Below are 20,635 nucleotides of genomic sequence, written 5' to 3' on the forward strand. Positions count from 1 at the left end.
AACTATACAATTAGAAAGTAAATTGCAATGAAGTTAATACAAGGGTACCTGTACTGCTTATCTATTTCCTTGCTTTTGTCCTGTACTCAGGGAATAATGTTTTGACAAAAACGTGTATGAATGTGTGAAATTTCCCTTTAAGACAGAGATCATGTATTTATTATTTCTCACATCACTTTCAGCATTTCATGGTGGTAAATTTACAGAAATACTCAACAAGTACATATTATCTAGCTAATGGAAATGTCTGGAAAGGGTCAGACATATCGGTTATATCCTGTTGTTATAAAACTTTTATCCTTTATTAGTTGGTATAAATTCTTTTATCCGTTTTGCAAGTTTTCAAACAATTTTTACATTGAAAACAGTATACTGTCACTATAACTTTGAGGCATAACCAAGTTTTTTCTAATTGTTAATTCTTCTCTATTTTAATGCCACTGCTAATTATTTTGTACATAAGTAGATGGAAAGGCCAAGCTGAATAGGCAAAATAAAAGACTAGTAACTCTTTTATTTTAACCCATTCACTAATCTTAAGGAGGAAAATGAATCTGAACTAGATAAGTAATTAAATTACTGAACAATGTATAATATGATTATTTACAAATATAACATATTGCTTAGAAGGCCTAGGGGCTTCCCTGGTGGCTCAGACGGTAAAGACAGCAGCGCAGGAGAACTAGGTTCAGTCACTGGGTTGGGAAGATGCCCTGGAGAAGGGAGTGGCTACGTGCTCCAGTATTCTTGTCTGGAGAATTCCATGGATAGAGGAGAGCCTGACAGGCTACAGTCCATGGGGTTGCAAAGAGTTGGACATGACTAAATGATGAACACTTTCACTTCACTTAGAAGGCCTAAGTAGAGAGAGATGCTTCAATGAACTGGTTATAATTTGTAATCAGCATATAAAGTATAGAGATTACATTGGGAATTAAGTTAATTTTAAATGACTAAAAGATTTACTTATGCTAACTTATTTTGATATGCAAGAATAAATGCCCAAATGTTAGAGATGATAGCAAATTTAATATCTATGATATCTAAACATGAGGTTTTATGAAAGTAGTAAAGAAGCCATTGATACATTCATCCTTCCATTCTTACCACAGATCCTTAAAATTACTTATCAACTTAAATACGATGCTTGGCTCTAACTAATATTTATGAAGTTAATTCTTACTGGTTTGTTAATGGCTTCCTTCAACAATTTTGCAGCTTCTTCCCAATTATTTTGTTTGTTTTCTTCACAAATATTTAAAGGAGATCTTCCCTGTTGGTCTGTTATGTGCTAGGAATGTGAGAGAAGAATCAGAGGTTAAAGAAAAAAGGCATTACAAATATACAAGCAAGGGAAAATATCAGTCAATCAAAATTTCATTAAAAAGACTACCGGCAAGTGCTAAGCAGGTATTAGGCATACTTACTGCATGCTATACTTTAAGTGAACATGAACAGCCAAAGATGGGAGATGCAAAGCACTAATCACTGTGGCTGCTGTTTTTCAAAAATTCTGTTTATAGCAACAACAAAGGTCTTGTTAGAGCTATTATTTTTCCCTTATAAATCTGGTAGTACAAATTCCAAAATATCTTTTTCCTTCTTTAAGATATTTTTTAGAAAACACTTTATATAAGGGCTTCCCTGATAGCTCAGTTGGTAAAGAATCTCCCTGCAATACAGGAGACACTTTGTATAAAATGAAAAGGAAGCTAAATTTTATGTACATTTGGGCGATACATGGTGGTGATGGTTGTAAAACAATGTAAATGTACTTAATGCCACTGATCTGTGCATCTAAAAATGGCAAAAATGGTATATTTTATGTGAGGTGTATTCTATTACAATTTAAATGCAACGTGTATACATATTATTTATTCTATATAGCAAGTTATATTTGTTTTCATTTCTCAGCTGACCTCTCAAGTGTACAACTAAACATTTTAAGTGTCATTACTAGTTATTTACTGTTTGGATGTTAAAAAAAAAAAACCCTGGAAAATAACTTACTCTGTCAATTTCTGGATGGTTTAGGAGGATCTGTACTATTTCAGCATGTCCTCCTCCAGCAGCAAAATGAAGAGGAGAACTAAGTTGTCCATTTAAAAGGTTTGGATTGCACTTTCCTTTCTCTAACAATATGCGAGTGGCTTCAACTTTTCCATACCTACAAAAAAGTAAAACACCTACAAAAGTCATATGAAGTGTTTGAAAAATCCAAATTTCAGACATCTCAAAGAAATCTAAGATTTTTCTATGGCAGAGAACAAGGAATGAAGACATTTATGTAAATATTTTCAGTGTTTATGGATTTAATTTAAATGTTTCTATTTCTGATCAACTGGGAGAAAATATAATCTCAAATACAAGATAGAGCAGAGGATACAGAATCACAATCATACAAAATATACAAAAATTATAAATTAGAGAGATAAAATTTTTAGTCAAAAATATTTTCAGGAGCAGAAAGTAACTCATAAATTTAATAATGCTTTTTAAAAATTTACAATAGGCCTAAGACCTAATTTACATGTAAATGTTGAAATGAGGCAATGTGAAAGATACAAAGATATGTTAAGATAAATGGTTTCTGCTTTGGCAAAGGCTTCTGATGTAATCAGAGGAAAACAAACATGTGAGATAAGTTACATCATGCTGTAAAATTTAAGTAACAGTTGAGGGTAACCATCAAAATATATATATTTGTCAAATCATATAATGATGCTTTAGAAAATATTGGAAAAGGAAGATAAGATTTCAGTCTAAGAGAGTCATGAAAAGTATTCTGATAAAAGAACAATTTGAAAGCTGAAGAGAAGATGCTGAAGAGAAGTAAAATATTCTAGGTAGTGGGGAAAAAAAGTAAGCAAAGAGTACAAAGAATGTGCCAGACATAGTGAATTTACCATCTAGTTACAAATTTACCATCTAGTTACAAAGACTTACATAAGGCTTCAATCTAACGCAATGGTGGAAAGGCAATTCATTTTTTCGGAAATAAATGGGTAAAAAGGGGAAGGAAATTTGCTCTTAGATATCGTGCATTTGAGGGGCAAACGGCACATCTTTAGAACTAAACCAATTTACTGTCAACTTTCTTCCCTTTCACACATGCCCTGGCTTTTCTCTGCCCTGAACCTGCCACTTGTATCCTACCCTTCTCATTCACGTGACTGTTAGCTTACGTTCTTAGCTATTCTTGAGATGTCTTTTTTCCTCCTCCTGATTTTATTTCAGTTAAGTTCTGTTATTTCTCTGAAACAGTTTACCAACTACCTCCTATATATTCCCACTATAATTTACCATTTTACTTTTACTTTTTTAATCTCATCAGCTACTTTCATCCTTGTATATATACATTTCTGTCAGCCTGGATGCTCCTTGAGAGTTATATCTTTGCATTCTCCATCCTGCCTCATGCATTAAGAAAATGGGTGATTAAACTGTTCAGCTGGCAACTGAAAACACAGACTTGATACTCAAGAGGAAAGCAAAGGCTTAAGGTACCAGATATACAAATTCATCCAACTGAGCCTGTTAAAGCTGGGAGAATGGATGAAACCTTTCTAAGAGAGAAAGATGAACATCTCAGAACAATGAAATGTGTCTTGAAAAACATACTTTCAGGATAGGAAAAGATACTGAGGGGGACAATTCAAGAAGTAATAACAAAAATAATTAAAATAAAAAAACACTGTATGATTAAAAAGTTTTCAAGGTACTTCTTTATATAATTACTTAATATAATCTTCACAACAACTTATGAGGCAGGCAGAGATATTTCTAATGCACAGATGAAAAAAATGAAGCTTGTACCAGTTAAGTAATTTGCCCAAGGTTTCATGGTTAACCAGTTAAAATCCAATTTTCTGACTCTTAGTGTAACAGTTTCCATACTATTAATATAAAACATGCTTGGGTCACAGGATGAAGACCAGTATTTTAATAATAATAATCATAACAATTTTTATCTTGCATTTGTATTGACCTTCTTTATAGCTCTATTACAGCTGCCCTTTCAACTGCCGTTTGTTCTGCAAACAAAGGGGTGGTCAGCAGCATTAAATGCAGCAGAGCAGTGAAAGAGATTAAAAACTCAGAAAGGTTAAGAAGGTTCATGAAGACCGAAAAAGAGAAAGCAGTGAGTATGGTCCCGTTATCACTGAAGTCTGGCTGTGAAAGGAAGGAAAGAAACAGCACAGTGGCCAGAAGGGCCAGTAGGTTCAAATTAAGGTTCTTTTTCGAGTAGGGAGGGGATTCATGTATGTTTGAAGACAAAAGAAAAGAAAGTACAGAAAAGCAGAAAGTGCAGAGAAGTGTCTGACTCTTTGCGACCCCATGGACTGTAGCGCACCAGACTCCTCTGTCCATGGGTATTCTTCAGGCAAGAATACTGGAGTGGGTTGCCATTCCCTTCTCCAGAAGATCTTCCCAACCCAGGGACTGAACCAGGTGTCCCACAATGCAGGCAGATTCTTTACCTGTCTGAGCCACCTAGGGAAGTTCCTAGGTTTAGAATAGAGGGCCGAAAGGTTGACAGGATGAATGAGATAAAGACAATCACAGCTTGCTGCAGTGAAGGCCCAAATGAAATCAGACGGAATAATTTGTAGGGAGCCAAATCATCAGAGTTCTGAAACACTCTCTAGCGATGATGTGAAGCCTGGAAGTACTATCAGAGAGAGAAGACACTGATTTGAGAGAGGTGAGAAAATATGAGATGTCTGGAAGTACTATCAGAGAGAGAAGACACTGATTTGAGAGAGGTGAGAAAATATGAGATGTCAGTGAGACATTTACTGAGTGGCTGAGAGGTTACCCATATGGGGAGAAAGCCAAATTAAATAGTTTTGGAAATGGTGATTCTGGTAAAGAGAAATTTTTAGGCACCTGTCATCAATATGGTAATTTTTAAAGCTTGGAGTAATCCTAGGGGTGATTTCACTAAGTGATCCTCAAAGACTAATCCAGGAAACCAGGAAGATTGCTGAAAGCTTTTCAGCATGTCCTCTAGGTAAAACATATTTCATAGTAATACTGAGATGTTACTCGCCCTTTTCACTATGATTTTCTCTTAAGTGTACAGCAGAGTTTTCTAGAAGCTCCCTGACATTCAAATTGCAACAAATTAAAGGCAAGATCAGATGTGAGAATCCAACTATTTTCTATAAGGTTGGACAGTAAAATGATGCAAGAATGTAAAACAATGCTACTTTTCTTATTAACATTTTTATTTTGGAAAATAAGATATATTTGGAAAACTCTGCTATTTATATTAATATGCTATTTTAAAATAATTAAATTCTTACGACATTTTTCAGTTTTACTTCACATAAAGCTCTTTGGGATCTTGTAATTTTGAAGAATAAAAGGAGTTTTAACACAAAAGTTTGAGAACCACTGATCTAATAAAATCCCTCAGTTTAAAGATGCTGCTGCTGCTGCTAAGTCACGTCAGTCGTGTCCGACTCTGTGCAACCCCACAGATGGCAGCCCACCAGGCTCCCCCGTCCCTGGGATTCTCCAGGCAAGAACACTGGAGTGGGTTGCCATTTCCTTCTCCAGTTTAAAGGTGAGAAGACAGAATAAGAGGGATAAAACAGCTTTTGCAAGCTTATAAAGACAGACCCCACCCCAGTCTCGTGATGAGATAGCCCAGTATTCCCCTTCTAATCCTAGTATTAATTAGTAAATAATAGTACATTTCCAAGATAAAGTAATTTATGTTCTTTACTAAATAGTTTAATCAGTCTTCATTCAAGTTCACACCAATCAAATAATCTATCTTATTAAAAGTATTGCAAGGTGACCTATATTACTACTACTACTGGTGTATTAAACTTGGTTATTATTTCCAGCAAAATTTGATTTTATTGATGGATAAAACTCTTCCTCAGTGTACTGGAGTAATATCCAAATAAAAATAAAACAGATGAATGAATTTTAGATATAGAAATTGAAATCTTTAAATTTTTATAATACTTTAATAACAGCTGTTTTTTTGAGTGCTTATTACTGCCAGGTACCCTTCCAAGCATTTATTCACATTTTTTCCTCTAATCTTAAAAAAAGCACTAAAATCAAGCTCATCTTTTAGATAAAGAAATAGATCCTTAGAGACATTAACTAATTTGCTAAAGGCCATACTTTTAGGAACTAAAATATTCAGTAGGGACTGAAATGTAGGTACATTCCAAAGCACATTAAATACGATACCATACTTCTGTTTTTATGTAATACGTAGTTGAAAATATTACCACTCTCTTAATAGAGAAGGAAATGGGCCCTGCCACAGAAAGGGCAATAATACAGGCAAATGTAATTTTGGGATTTCTAAGCTAAAATTCACTGGCTCTGTCTTTCTCAATTTGTCATGTTTGAACTGTATTCTCTACTTCTTTTTGTTTAGCTCAAGGAAAAGCAAGTGATTTCTTCTGGTACTGTTGCTGCTACCAGTATTTACCAGTAATCTGAAACAACAATTATAAGTTCAGTGAAAGAAGATTTAGGGTAACTCTTTTCAAATCTGGGTATAAAAATTTCCTATAATGGGAAAACAATTAAGGTTACATTTATAGAATAAAATAATGTATTTTTAAGGAAGCAGAAAAAAACTGAGCACATTTAGTAAAGGATATTTTTAAGGAAATAGAATATTGTCAATAGAGAAAAGATATATATTAAAAGCAACTATATTTAGCTGCTGCTGCTGCTGCTAAGTCGCTTCAGTCATGTCTGACTCTGTGCGACCCCAGAGATGGCAGCCTACCAGGCTTTTCTGTCCCTGGGATTCTCCAGGCAAGAATACCGGAGTGGGTTGCCATTTCCTTCTCCAATGCGTGAGAGTGAAAAGTGAAAGTGAAGTTGCTCAGTCGTGTCTGACTTCGTGATCCCATGGACTGCAGCCCACCAGGCTCCTCCATCCGTGGGATTTTCCAAGCAAGAATACTCACAAATATTGAAATCAGAGAAATCAAAAGACTTTCAGTTGGACATGATCTAATTATTGTATTTTACATATAGATAAACAAACTAAGATGCAGAGAGGTGAAGTAAAGTAACTTGCTCAATGCCACGCAGCTGAAAAGCTGTGGACTTTAATAGGCAGTAAACAATGTAGGCACTTCTCAAATTAGCCAGAGAAGCTCATTTTAAACAGTAAGTCAAAAGCAAATTTCCCATAAAATATAAGGTAAAACTAGAGGAAAACATAGGCAGAACACTCTTTGACATAAATCACAGCAAGATCCTCAATGACCCACCTCCCAGAGTAAGGGAAATAAAAGCAAAAATTAACAAATGGGACCTAATTAAACTTAAACGCTTTGGTACAATGAAGGAAACTATAAGCAAGGTGAAAAGACAGCCTTCAGAATGGGAGAAAATAATAGCAAATGAAACAAGTGACAAATAATTAATCTCAAAATATACAAGTAGCTCATGCAACTCAACACCAGAAAAATAAACAACCCAATCAAAAAATGGGCCAAAGAACTAAACAGACATTTCTCCAAAGAAGACATACAAATGACTAACAAACATATGAAAAGATGCTCAACATCACTCATTATCAGAGAAATGCAAATCAAAACCACAATGAGGTACCATCTTACACTGGTCAGAATGGGTGCTAGCAAAAAAGTCTACAAACAAATGCTGGAGAGGCTGTGGAGGAAAAGGAACTCTCTTATACTGTTGGTGGGAATGCAAACTAGTACAGCCACTATGGAGAACAGTGTGGAGATTCCTTAAAAAACTGGCACTGTTTATAATAGCCAGGACATGGAAGCAACCTAGATGTCCATTGGCAGATGAATGGGTAAGAAAGCTGTGGTTCATATACACAATGGAGTATTACTCAGCCATTAAAAAGAATACATTTGAGTCAGTTCTAATGAGATGGATGAAACTGGAGCCTATTATACAGAGTGAAGTAAGTCAGAAAGAAAAACATCAATACAGTGGTGTATTAATGCATATATGGAATTTAGAAAGATGATAATGACAACTCTACATGCAAGACAGCAAAAGAGACACAGATATAAAGCACAGAGTTTTGGACTCTGTGGGAGAAGGCGAGGGTGGGATGATCTGAGAGAATAGCACTGAAACATGTATATTACCATGTGTGAAACAGATGACCAGTCCACGTTCAGTGCATGAAGCAGGGCACTCAAAGCTGGTGCACTGGGGCAACCCACAGGATGGGGTGGGGAGGGAGGCGGGAGGGGGGTTTGGGAGGGAGGACACATGTGCACCCATGGCTGATTCATGTTGATGTATGGCAAGAACCACCACAACACTGTAAAGTAATTAGTCTCCAATTAAGATAAATAAATTAAAGAATATATAAGGGTAAATAACTTCATTACATCCTTTCTAGAGGACAGGCTATAGCAAATGGCTAACTACTGCTATGAACATAAATTTAAGAACTCAGTCCAGGCTGAGGGGAAGAGTTATGATTATGTGAGAAGAGTGCAAGAGCAAGAACTCCATAGGCAACTGGTGGAGAGAGCTAACCTCACTCCTGAGAGCTAATCCTTCTCGTCGAAAAAAAAAAAAAAGGCTGTAATTCTAATGAAAACTTTTGGATCTTTCCAGATACCATAGCTTTCCAAAGAACTAAAAGAATACTTTCCTAACACGGTGCAGGTCAAGTCATATGTAGCTAACACACGTAAATTTTATAATAAGGATGAGCAAACACAATACAACGCCAGTACAAAACAGCAGACACTGCAAGGGTGAATAAGGGACCAACTGCTACGCGGTGGCACTTGTTTGTCATTAGGTAGCCTACTTCATGTGGGGAAGGCGGTGGCCCCCACTCCAGAGCTCGTGCCTGGAAAACCCCATGGGCGGAGGAGCCTGGTGGGCTGCGGTCCATGGGGTCGCACAGAGTCAGACAGCACTGAGCAACTTCACTTTCACTTTTCACTTGCATGCATTGGAGAAGGAAATGGCAGCCCACTCCAGTGTTCTTGCCTGGAGAATCCCAGGGACAGGGGAGCCTGGTGGGCTGCCGCCTATGGGGTCGCACAGAGTCAGACACGACTGAAGCGAGTTAGCAGTAGCATCCTACTTCATGACCTAAGAAATGCCTGAGAACATTAATGATACTTTTCAAATGGGGCAGATGCTGTGGCACACGCATAGTAATCAAAGATTCCTACAGAGAAAGCTCAGAAGGCAGACAAACATGGTGGAGGAAAAAGTGGCTGGAATGAGAACAGCTTTGAAAAGAAATACTAACGTTAATAACTAAAGATTCATTCTTTCTAAAAAGAAAAGAATAAGTAATCTGTTTACCAGCATGCATAATGAATGGGTGCCCAGTGGTCACTATCTAACTGGTTGACTGAAAATCTTTCATTGAGAAGTCGGTTTAATAATTCGGAATCTCCTTCACAGGCACTTCGATGGAGAGGAAAATCGTCTACCCACTGTCGTTCCCTAATCATGAAAGACAAACAAAAACAACACTGTTGAAATTCAGATTGTTCTGAAACAAATATGACACATCTATGAAAGCTACACATCACTGTAAACTGACCCATTTACGCAGTGATTACATTGCATACTATTTGCATATATCATTTAAACCAATTGTTTAACATCAGCATATAGGCTATTAAAGGCAAAGTGAAGTGAAACCGGAGTCGTACTTGTCTTCAGTGACACTGCTCCTGCTCCTCTGCCATTGCTCCTGTTTGGGGATTTGGATTTTTGAGTAGTCCGGAGCTCCCAGACCAAAGTATGGATTTATTACCACTTTATCTACCTAGAAAGGGAAAACATAACAAAAGCTGTTTAAGAGCTTTATGACCTTAAGTATAAAAGCAGAGCTAAGTGAGGATGTCATCTCAGTGTTTACAATTACTAATATATGCATTTGTCTCAGGAACAATAAATTATATTTTGAAATGAAATATCTTTTGAAATAAAAGCCAAAATTCTTACCCGGTTTGTATACTGAAGATCTGATCCAAATAAAGGGTTGTAAATGCAGGTATCTGCTTTCTCTAGGGCTAACATTTTACTCTTTATTTCTAGTGCACTGTAGCCCATATGTAGTGAGTTTTCTGCCTGACCTGATTCAGTAGCATATGCAGGGTTTATAACATTAGTTTTTATCCGCTCAAGAGGAGAAGGTCGGAATAAGGCTGGAATAAAGTGAGACTGTGTGTGACGTTCATCTAGCCACCTGGCAAAATAGAAGAGAGGCAGTAGAAGTATTTGTTCTAAAGTAAAGATGAAAAAAGTAAACTACTGTCTAACTCTTTCTAATACTACATTCAGATTTTTATAATTTTAATTAGTGTTAGTTAAGTATTTAACTTACTGTAAATAAAAGTTTTATTACTGGATACAGCAAACTTTTTTTAAAATGCATATAACAAAAAAATGTATATAACACTAAATAATTAAAACCATTTCAAAAACATGAAGCACTTTAAAATTTAAACCACTGAGATGTAGGTGACATTAGACCTACTGTTACAGGACAAAGGCATGACAGGTTAAATGACTTGTTCACTAATAAGGGTAAATCAATAATAAAATCTTGTTTTATAACTAAGGAATCTTAATTCTTAAGCCAGGGCAATCTTTGTCACTTTCGAAGAATAAAACTAACATGCTGCAAACAAATCAGGACAATCTTATCTTTGGGGTTTAAAATTTTTATACTTCAAAAACTTACCATTTCATAATATATATATTATAAATTTTATTATTTTCATCCATAAAGTATTTCTATCTCACAAAGCTAATTTCTATTATGAATATGTATTTGATTTATTAAAAAATATTTTTAATGGCAGTTCTTACTTATCCAAGGCTATTAACATTCTTGCTGTAAGTGTAGCAAAGTGAGTGCTGGATTCACTACAGACTCGCATAATATCTTGTAAGCAGTAAAAAATTGGGCATCCTGGAGTATAAGTATATTTAGTATTATCTGAAAAAGAAAAATGAAGATTTATGCCATCATATAAAAGGCTTACAACTGCGTGTTTTTTATTTAAACGTATACAGTATGTTTAAAAAATTGATAAGTATAAGTTTTTCTAGACTTGTAATTAGAAGACTTGGATTCAAGGGCTGGCCAGCTCTGTGACCTTGTCCAACTGAGTGAATGCAGGATTTAGAATCTTGTAGGACTACAGAAATTGTTTCCCCTTTCTCTTGCTCAACAATGTTGTAAAATTCTGATTAATAATAAGATTTCCAATATCATGTAAAATGCTGAACTATTCAACCCAAGTATGGCTGGGAAAAAGAAACCTGGAATGGCAGAGCTGGCTAATGAAACACACGCTAAGCACTGCGCAGCAGCGGTCTGATGCGGTGCCCGCACTGGGCCATTAATGTGTCGCCAGTATGATCTCTGCCTTACATGAGGCCAGCACTCTACGGGCTCCAAAGTGATTTTTACATCTAGTACCTCACTGGACTCTTCCAGCACAATGAATCAAGCAGGAGCAGACACCTATCTTATAGATAAAGAGGTGAGGCTTAAAGAAGTGGTTTGCCCATGACAAAAAATTAGTAGACTGCAGGTCTGACTGAAGCTGATCATTTTTTCTATTTTTCCAGGATAATAGGATGAATTCCTTGTCAAAGCTCAAGCTAAATTTTCACATTAGATCTAAGTTCTATAAATATTACCATTATTTTTGGGTGGAGTATTTTAAAACTATTACTGACACTTTCTTATCCCAAACACAAGATAGGTTCTGATGATAATCTGTTAATTTTCCAAAATACATACATTTTTATTTCTATTCTATTTATATAGCACAGTCTGAAAAATCCCTCATTATAACCTGAAAACTTTTTGTTTTTATTATAGCATCCTTCCTCACTTCTTTATTCTACTTTTAAAAACAGAAACAAAAACTTTATGATTAGTCCAGAAGCCTGAATATTACTTGGGAATCAAAATATCATTAAGTAACAAATTTCTCCATCTTCCATTATATTAAAAATATGATTTTTACAACAGTATTGCAATAGTAACTATGACTCCAAATTCCTAAGTTCCTCCATAGACTTTAGCTTAGTACCTAAGGTACACCAAGAGTCACAAGATGAAACTCAAGGCTTTACCTTTAACAACTGATGGAACAACAAATAATGCCGCTTCTCTGCCCACCTTCTCCCCATCCAGAGGAAATGTCTTCATCAGGACCACTCGTTTTCCTAGTCATTTTAAGTCAGTAAAGATAAAAATAATGGGCCTTTTAAAATCTTATAAATTACCTTCAGAGTTTAAAAAAATATTTTAAAGGCAGTATTAAGAGGAACTGAAATATAAAAAGTCAATTTTATTATATGCACTAATAAAAACTGGTAATTCTGATAATAACGTACATCATTCTGTAGGCAATTAACAACAAATCCCTGGTTCTGACTCATTAGGAGAGAAGCTCCCCATACAGAGCAAGGAGACCCGTCCCACTAAGGGCTGACAGAGCAGCTGAGCCGCAGAGCATCCTGCAAGGTGAAGAGACATGTATGTCTTCATTCTGCTGGGACGTAGACGGTGAGAAGTTCACTAAAGTCTCAGCTGGCCAAGAAGGGTAGTATATATAAATTACAGAGTTTTAAAGTTTAGTAGCCCTTTATTTAATCTTCAACCTCCATCCTCAATTTCAGGCTTTATTAACATCTGATTGGGCTATAAATTATTGTTCTGAATTTTAACCATCATTCTTAGTCTGTTGTTCCTGATTTGCAGCAAGGGGGCAATAAATAATAACCAAAAGTTTTTCACTCTGAAACCTTTCATTTTCTGGCTATCTTTGTCATGTTTTTTATCAACCCTTCCAACCTCCCCACCCCCAGAAACAGAACCTTGTTCTCGACCCAGGTAGGAATGCCTGGCTGGATGCCATCTGTGGACAAGTAGATACTACAAGTGTTCAAACAGCTTCATTCATTCACAAAATGCTAGTGTTAACATTTGTAATTATTATGGCCCATTATTATTACAGCTGCCAAACAATTTTCTACAAAATTGACACTTGTACAAAATGTAAGTGCTAAATAAAGAAAAACATTCTAATAAATTTCAGAGGTAATATTACTTTTGTCTGGTTTGAGGTCTTGTTCCACTTAATCTTTCCTGCCTTGTAGCTTCCCTAAACCTAGTTCTGATCCAAACTGACTACTCTGCCAATTTCATATGCAACTATAAGATCTATTTCAGGTGAGGGGGTGTGGTGGGGGGGTCGGGGGAGGAGAAAAGCACTGACTACAAGTTGGGAAATTGTTCTAGTCCTAAGTCCTCCACAAATGGGAATATGATTTTTCTAGGTGCCTATGTCTGCATTTCCATTTTACAGATGTGAAAATGACCGTATACCAGCTCACAGGATCAATTTAAGAATTTCATGGATAAGTAATTGTAGCAGTGCTTTGTAAACTACGTATAGCATTGCACAAAAAGACCAAACTACTGCAGTTATAAAGTCGTTTGTAATTTTCATGTGATGCTTATGTAAGAAATCATATTCTCTATAAAAATATTTCACATTTTTAGAAAAACTCAATTGAATAGGATAGTCAGGTATGGTATGGTTCATTATTTTAACTGTTTAGTTAAAAACTTCTTTATTTTCATTTCTCTTATTAAAAGCTGCCTGAAAATTTATTAGCACAGTCTACCGTCTAAGTATACAAGACATAATTATGCTAGACATATTTCAGGGTGCCTATCTACTCGTAACTTCTAAGAAAAATTACCCAGTCCTCTGTCCCAGGGGACATTTTTGTTCACACTGATATCACATTATCCCCTTTCTTGGTGAATGAACCAAGTGTTAGAGTTTCGCTAATTGACAGCAAATTATGACTTTTCTATCTCAGCTCAAATACGTGATTTGGGCTCAGACTTTGTCTCAGTAATTTGATCTCAGAATAGATTCTGATAACTAAAACAATTTAGTAATAGTAATACAAATTACTAAGAGAAGTCTAAGACAGGTAGAAAAAGCTGACAAATTTGTGGCATCCAAAGGAGCCTTTCGATCACCCATAGGGATAGTCCCTTTTTTCAGCTAAGATCAACTTCTAGATCACTTTATTTAAAAAGTCAATCTGATAATCAGGGAAAGGGGATTCTCTTTGTGGGACTCAGAATGTGTATCAAAGACCTGTAAGTTTATGCAGGAACTTCTTATAATCTCCAATTACAATGGTCAGAGCTGCAAAAACTCTTCAGGCCCTATTGAGGAGGTTACCTGTTGGGGAGGTAAAATATGGTAAATGGTACCTTCAGAAGTTATGAAACAGGCTTAGTTCAGCTTATCTCTAGGGAACAAGTATCCCAAATAACCAACAAATCAAATGACATGACTCAGCCTTACCTTTACAACAAAAATAGTCTCTTTACTGAAAAGAGATGAATTATATAACTATCCTCTATAAAGATGAACAAACAGAAAAAAAAAACTGAATAAGCTGTAAAAAAACAAAAATTTAGGCACAGAGAGGTACATTTTATTTCACTACCAACAACTGCTTTCAACAGTTGTCTGACTGAAATTAGCTTTACCTTTTTAATTATAATGCCTGAATTCTGGACAGAGATATATAATTTCTAGAACTTCTAACTGCTATCTGCTTCTTGTGAGGCACAGGCTGATAAAATTGATCATTGATATTTAATCAGTTTCATAAGCTATAGATTATCTTATATTGTAAATGGGGCCTGAACCTTTCAGAGTGAATATTTCTACAGTTCAGTTGGCTCTTTGAAAATGATTTTCTTGTGACCAATGGGAAGAAAACCTCTGCTACCTGGTAATTTCTATGACTTACTCTAATACACAGAATCTTAACTGCCACTTAGTTATGGAGAGAGGTTTATAGTTTTCTGTGTCCTGGAGTAGAGAAATAAAAATAGTAGTTCAAAGATTCTTATCTAGGGAAATATACTTCTAACAAAGATAACTTGTGTTTTCTTCTCAGTTTTCAAGCCACTTTGGCTTCCTCTCTTTCCTGAACAAAATCATTAACACAATTGAAATATTTTTCTAGAACTGCCATATGATCCAGCAATCCCACTCCTGGGCATATATCTGGAGAAAGCCATAATTCAAAAAGATATATGCTTCCTAATGTTCAACGCAGCACCATTTACAATAGCCAAGACATGGAAGCAACCTAAAAATCCATCAGCAGAGGAATGAGCAAAGACGTGGTACATACATACAATGGAATATTACTCAGCCATAAAAAGCAACAAAACTGTGCCATATGCAGAGATATGGATGGACCTAGAGACAGTCACACAGAGTGAAGTAAGTCAGAGAGAGAAAAATATTATATATTAAGGCGTATATATAAAATCTAGAAAAATGTCATAGATGAACTTCTTCGCAAAGCAGAAATAGAGACACAGAGATAGAGAACAAATGTATGGATATAAAGGGAAGAAGGGGAGAGTGGGATGGATTCAGACACTGGAACTGACGTATATATACCCTACTATGTATAAAACAGGCAACTAATGAGAACCAACCGCATAGCACAGGGAACTCTACTCAGTGCTCTGAAGTAACCGAAATGGGAAGGAAATCAAACAAAGAGGGGGTTTCTGTGTATACAAAACTAATTTACTTTGCTGTACAGCAGAAACTAACACAAGATTGTAAAGCAACTATACTCCAATTAAAAAAAAAGAAACTGCAAAAATGTTTTTCAATTTTTTTTTACTTAAAACTATTCAAATATTTAAAAAATATTTTTAAACTTAAAAAGCATTATAGTCAAGGAACTTCTTGAAGGGAGTTTGGTTCCACCTTTAAAAAAAACCCAGAAATTTTGAGTCTTTTCCAAAAGTTTTTCAATGAAAAGGAACATAAAAAGAAAGTGATTTTAATATATTTTTTTAAATGTCTTCGTTCACAAGCATTTAAAACCAATTGTGTTAAAGAGAAAAATTTCTTACCTCTGATACCCTGGTTTGCAGGAGAAATTGGTTTGGTGGTTTCTACTACATAATCCAATATGCCTTGTGTTATTTCACTGTTAGCTTGCAGTTTAGTTTCCAACAAAACCTTCTTTCTCTTTTTTTTCTGTCCTTCAATGGGAACTTCATGCAACAAAATCTTGGATGAGAAAAACAACATTAAGAGAATGTTTAAAATAAAATTTACTTGCCCTAAAATATAGCCAGCCATCTTTCTTAACCTTTCTTTCAGCCTAGCTGCATATTAGAATAACATGAACCCTTTCAGAACAGTATCAATGTGCAGCTTCATCTCAGACCTAGTAAATCGGAATGTCAGAGGAGTGAGGTCGTGGTACTGGAAGTTTTAAACTTCCCCAGGTGATTTAAAGTGTAGCCAGGACTGAGAACCAGTAAGCCACAGCACTGCTGAATGGCAGCCTCCTCAGAATCCTTGCAATATCCTTTAATAGGTTTCAGATAACTGACCTTAAAAAGGCAATTAAAGCAGAACACCCAGAGATGCAGGTTCAGTCCCTGGGTCGGGAAGATCCCCTGGAGAAGGGAATGGCAAACCCATCCAGTATTCTTTCCTGGGATATCCCATGGACAGAGAAGCCTGGTGGTCTACAGCCCATGGGGTCACAAAGAGTTGGACAGGACTGAGCGGCTATGCATGCGTACAGAGAAGTTAGTTGAAATTAGATTAGACTAGAAAGTATTTTATGATGCTTGAATCTGCTGCATAGTAAAGATAAAAATCTGCTTTGGGCTTTTCTTTTTTTGAGTCTCAGTCATGTTTATTAATACTAATAATGTACTCAAGACTTCAGAGAAGTAACTTAATTGCCTAAAACAATTAAAGGTAAAGATATTTTTAAATGAACTGTTAAAAACCGAGTTTTGAAAAATAACCATGAATAAAATTTAGACTGGAATTTTGCAATTTTTTTTGCAAGCCATTCCAGAAACTCTAGTAAAAACCAAACTCTCATAAATTATATATGCAAAACTCAAATAAGTAACTTTTACTATCTAAGAATTTATCGATATCAATGAATAGAAAAAATTGTCAAAATACATGCAGCAGAAAAAAAAGACATGGTGATGGGAAGAGCTCTACAATCATAAGTTCTAGCTTGTCAATATCTAGGTTATCAATAAGAATTTACAGGCTATGGTAAGACTTTAACTGTGAATGAAAATGATAATGGAGAATGACATTCACTGGTAGAAAATCAAATGTTAGTCAGCTGTGCTCACTTCATATGACTTAGCTCTGTATTCCCGAGAATTGAGACTGGCAGCATTCTTCGGCCGAATAACAGCAACGTATGCATCCTCTATGTTTTCTGGATTTCCCATTGCTTTATAAAAACAAAGAAATCCCTTGAAAGATTAAAGGAGACATAATCATGATGAGAACAATTAACAAAATGTTAGTTTTTCTGTCTTAGAACATACGTACTATATAAAAAGCAACTCAGAGGTGATTGATCACATCTCACCACTAGTAAACCTCTATGCATAATTTAAGATACCTTGTAGTCTTTGTTTCCTTTCCTATTAAAGGTAGACTTTTTTTTTTAATAGGGATATATACTTTCATAGGTCTTAACAGATTCTTAATTAAGAATCTGCCTTTAGACCTGTAAAAAAGGTGATACAATTATAAAATGTCTTATAAACACTAAGTAAAATGCCTTGAAATAGTATTCAGAATAGTATTCATAAATTCCAAACGTGAATGTCATATTGTTAAGTTTGGAAGCTAGAAATAGGTAGCTGCCATTGACATTCTTTCTAGAATCTTTATAAAGAATTTTGATAAACTAAAAGATAGTTTATGACCAACCTAGATAGCATATTGAAAAGCAGAGACATTACTTTGGCAACAAAGGTCCATCTAGTCAAGGCTATGGTTTCTCCAATGGTTATGTATGGATGTGAGAGTTGGACTGTGAAGAAAGCTGAGCACCAAAGAATCGATGCTTTTAAACTGTGGTGTTGGAGAAGACTCTTGAGAGTCCCTTGGACTGCAAGGAGATCCAACCAGTCCATCCTAAAGATCAGCCCTGGGTGTTCATTGGAAGGAGTGATGCTGAAGCTGAAACTCCAATACTCTGGCCACCTCATTCGAAGAGTTTACTCACTGGAAAAGACCCTGATGCTGGGAGGGATTGGGGGCAGGAGGAGAAGGGGACGACAGAGGATGAGATGGCTAGATGGCATCACCGACTTGGACATGGGTTTGGGTGGATTCTGGGAGTTGGAGATGGACAGGGAGGCCTAGTGTGCTGCGATTCATGGGGTCTCAGAGTCGGACATGACTGAACTGAACTGAAAGGATAGTTTATAATTTTCATTGGCGATGCCTATCACAGACAAAAAAACATTAAATCAGTTGATAAAAGCTTTCTGATATCAACTTACAAATGTTCTTCACTTCCATTATCAATTCTGTAGATAATTTAAAAATTTGCTTCCAAACATATATATGTATATATATGTATGTATATATATGTTTGGAAGCAAATATATATATATATATATATATATATACACACACACACACATACATATACATATGCACACTTTTCCCCCAGACTAATTTTAAGTCTCCACTGGGCAATTTCCAACAAGTAATTAAAGCTCAAGCACTTTCTTGGCTGTTTAATAAGTCCCATCTCCTCATTAAGTGCTCTTATAAAGTTTTCTTTTCATGGGTGGACTAATTTTTCTTTTTCATGGGTTTCCCTAGTGGCTCAGATGGTAAATAATCCACTTCCAATGCAGGAAACCTGGGTTCAATCCCCGAGTTGGGAAGATCCCATGGAGGAGGGCATGGCAATCCACTCCAGTACTCTTGCCTGGAGAATACCCATGGTGGGCGACAGTTCATGGGGATGCAAAAAGTCAGACACGACTGAGCGACTAAACACACAGACTAAAATACATCTATTTGCACTGAATATATTTTATTAAAAATTTCCCTCTCATTTATATGCCAGTATATTTTGAGAAGAATATCAAGCAAGGAGTTGCTTTCCTGGCCATGGTAAGATGAACCTTCTTCAGTTTTTTAAGAAGTCCATTAGGCATTAAAATGATCTGTTTATATTTAATAATTTCCTAATCTGCTCCAACTCTTAGAAAAAAAGAGCTCATTTTCAAAAAAGTTTTCGAATGTCATCTGAGAGGAGATAGAGGACTTTATTGTTTTCTCAACTGCAAAATAAAGTCATTTTAAAATCTTTAATTCACTTCTTTACATAATAACAAAAAATCTTTAATTTACTCCTTTCCACTGCCTTAAAACTAGAAAATTTCCCTAAAAAGAATGCTTTTAAAATTCAGTAACTTTTGACATTTTAAGTAAACACTAGCTACAATTTTTTAAAAATTAAAATTATTGTACAAAAATTTTAAATTATTTTAATCTATAAATTATTTAATAAAACTTTAAATTATAAGATTTATAAATTATAAAATTTTTTAGGTTATAAAAATTTTCACTAATTTAGATCCAGACAAACTATAGATAACAGAGAAACTACAATAAAACATTAGGTTTGAGACATTTCATTTTGTGAAAAGTTTTGAAGACATGCATGCTCACTCTATACCTTGTGGGATTTTTTTCAGTTCAGTTTTTTCATAAGACCATCTTAAAACCTACCTTATGCAACAGAACTTCCTATTAGTGAAAAAGATGAGACTTTTTTCTTCTCAGAATTTCAATTTAGCACTTAGTTTCACCTCAGATTAACAATGACTTCAAGATATAAAACCTAATAAGTTTTGAAATGTTATGCCTGCCTCTTTGAATACTGACAGTCCCCAAAAGAAAAACACTGTATAACATATATGGCACAATTACAGAAACCCTTTTTCTATTAAGCATCTAAAATGAGAAATCAAGTAATTCTTCGTTTTCTAAACACACTTTAAAGCTAATTAATTAAACTGTTGGTCACTTCATGTTAAAAAAAAAATCTATTGGCAAAGCGCTTTATTTCCTAATACTTATTACTTATCTAGAATATTTAGCATTGCACAGTACACTGAATTTTTAAAAGATGAACAAATGTGATACAATAAAAAAAAATGAGTATTTGAAATATACATACTTCCAGTGACATGAAAGAAGAAAACAAAGGCTTAAGTTAGGAAAAGAACAAAGGCTACTAGTATATGAAGACAAATATGCTAAGACAGAATCATAGGCAAAAGGATTCAAAGAAAGTAATTTGAGCTAAAAATAACAGAAAAAAAGGTATAACTAGTTTGTAATGTGTTTAGACTGAATTTTAGATAAGCCTTCAAGTGACTAAGAATAGGAAGAATGTGGCATTTTGTTCACAAATCATTCTATTTTGGAAAATGCTTAGGTATAAGTGATACTATGTTGCCTGACTAATGATGCCTTACAAATAAGTGAAGAGGTTCTCATTTGGCGGTGATTGGCCGTGACACCTACCAGGCATCATTTGAAAACATATGCGCATTTCTTGTCACTATGACTGGGTGAAAAATGGGGTGAACAGATGCCATGTAGTCCTCATGGGGCAGGTCCTGTTGAACAAACTGCCAATAATGTTGTTAATAAGAAATGTTTATTATATAGAGTACAGATGGCCAAATTTAATGAAATAAATTAATTTATTTAGGCCA

The 20,635-nt window shown here is 35.3% G+C and overlaps 1 protein-coding gene across 8 annotated transcripts in view; it reads right to left on the reverse strand.

The window, feature by feature from the left end:
- The window catches only part of KRIT1 (KRIT1 ankyrin repeat containing), a 39,371-nt gene that overhangs the window by 15,849 nt on the left and 2,887 nt on the right, over positions 1-20,635 (reverse strand). For 3 of the 8 annotated variants that reach the window (XM_015095183.4, XM_004007708.6, XM_042249133.2), the window contains exons 2-10: positions 17,225-17,350; positions 15,962-16,121; positions 12,115-12,207; positions 10,834-10,963; positions 9,964-10,207; positions 9,669-9,784; positions 9,313-9,456; positions 2,011-2,167; positions 1,184-1,291 (exon numbers count right to left, since the gene is read on the reverse strand). In XM_015095183.4, coding sequence (XP_014950669.1) covers positions 1,184-1,291; positions 2,011-2,167; positions 9,313-9,456; positions 9,669-9,784; positions 9,964-10,207; positions 10,834-10,963; positions 12,115-12,207; positions 15,962-16,121; positions 17,225-17,326 — 1,254 coding nt within the window. In that variant the 5' untranslated portion in view covers positions 17,327-17,350. Of the gene's footprint in view, positions 1-1,183; positions 1,292-2,010; positions 2,168-9,312; positions 9,457-9,668; positions 9,785-9,963; positions 10,208-10,833; positions 10,964-12,114; positions 12,208-15,961; positions 16,122-17,224; positions 17,351-20,635 lie in introns of those variants that run through there. The other 5 variants (XM_060414450.1, XM_042249134.2, XM_012176307.5 and 2 more) reach the window with 4 other exon arrangements.

The sequence above is a fragment of the Ovis aries genome, chromosome 4 (assembly GCF_016772045.2).
Source record: "Ovis aries strain OAR_USU_Benz2616 breed Rambouillet chromosome 4, ARS-UI_Ramb_v3.0, whole genome shotgun sequence".
In the NCBI taxonomy this organism is placed as follows: domain Eukaryota; kingdom Metazoa; phylum Chordata; class Mammalia; order Artiodactyla; family Bovidae; genus Ovis; species Ovis aries.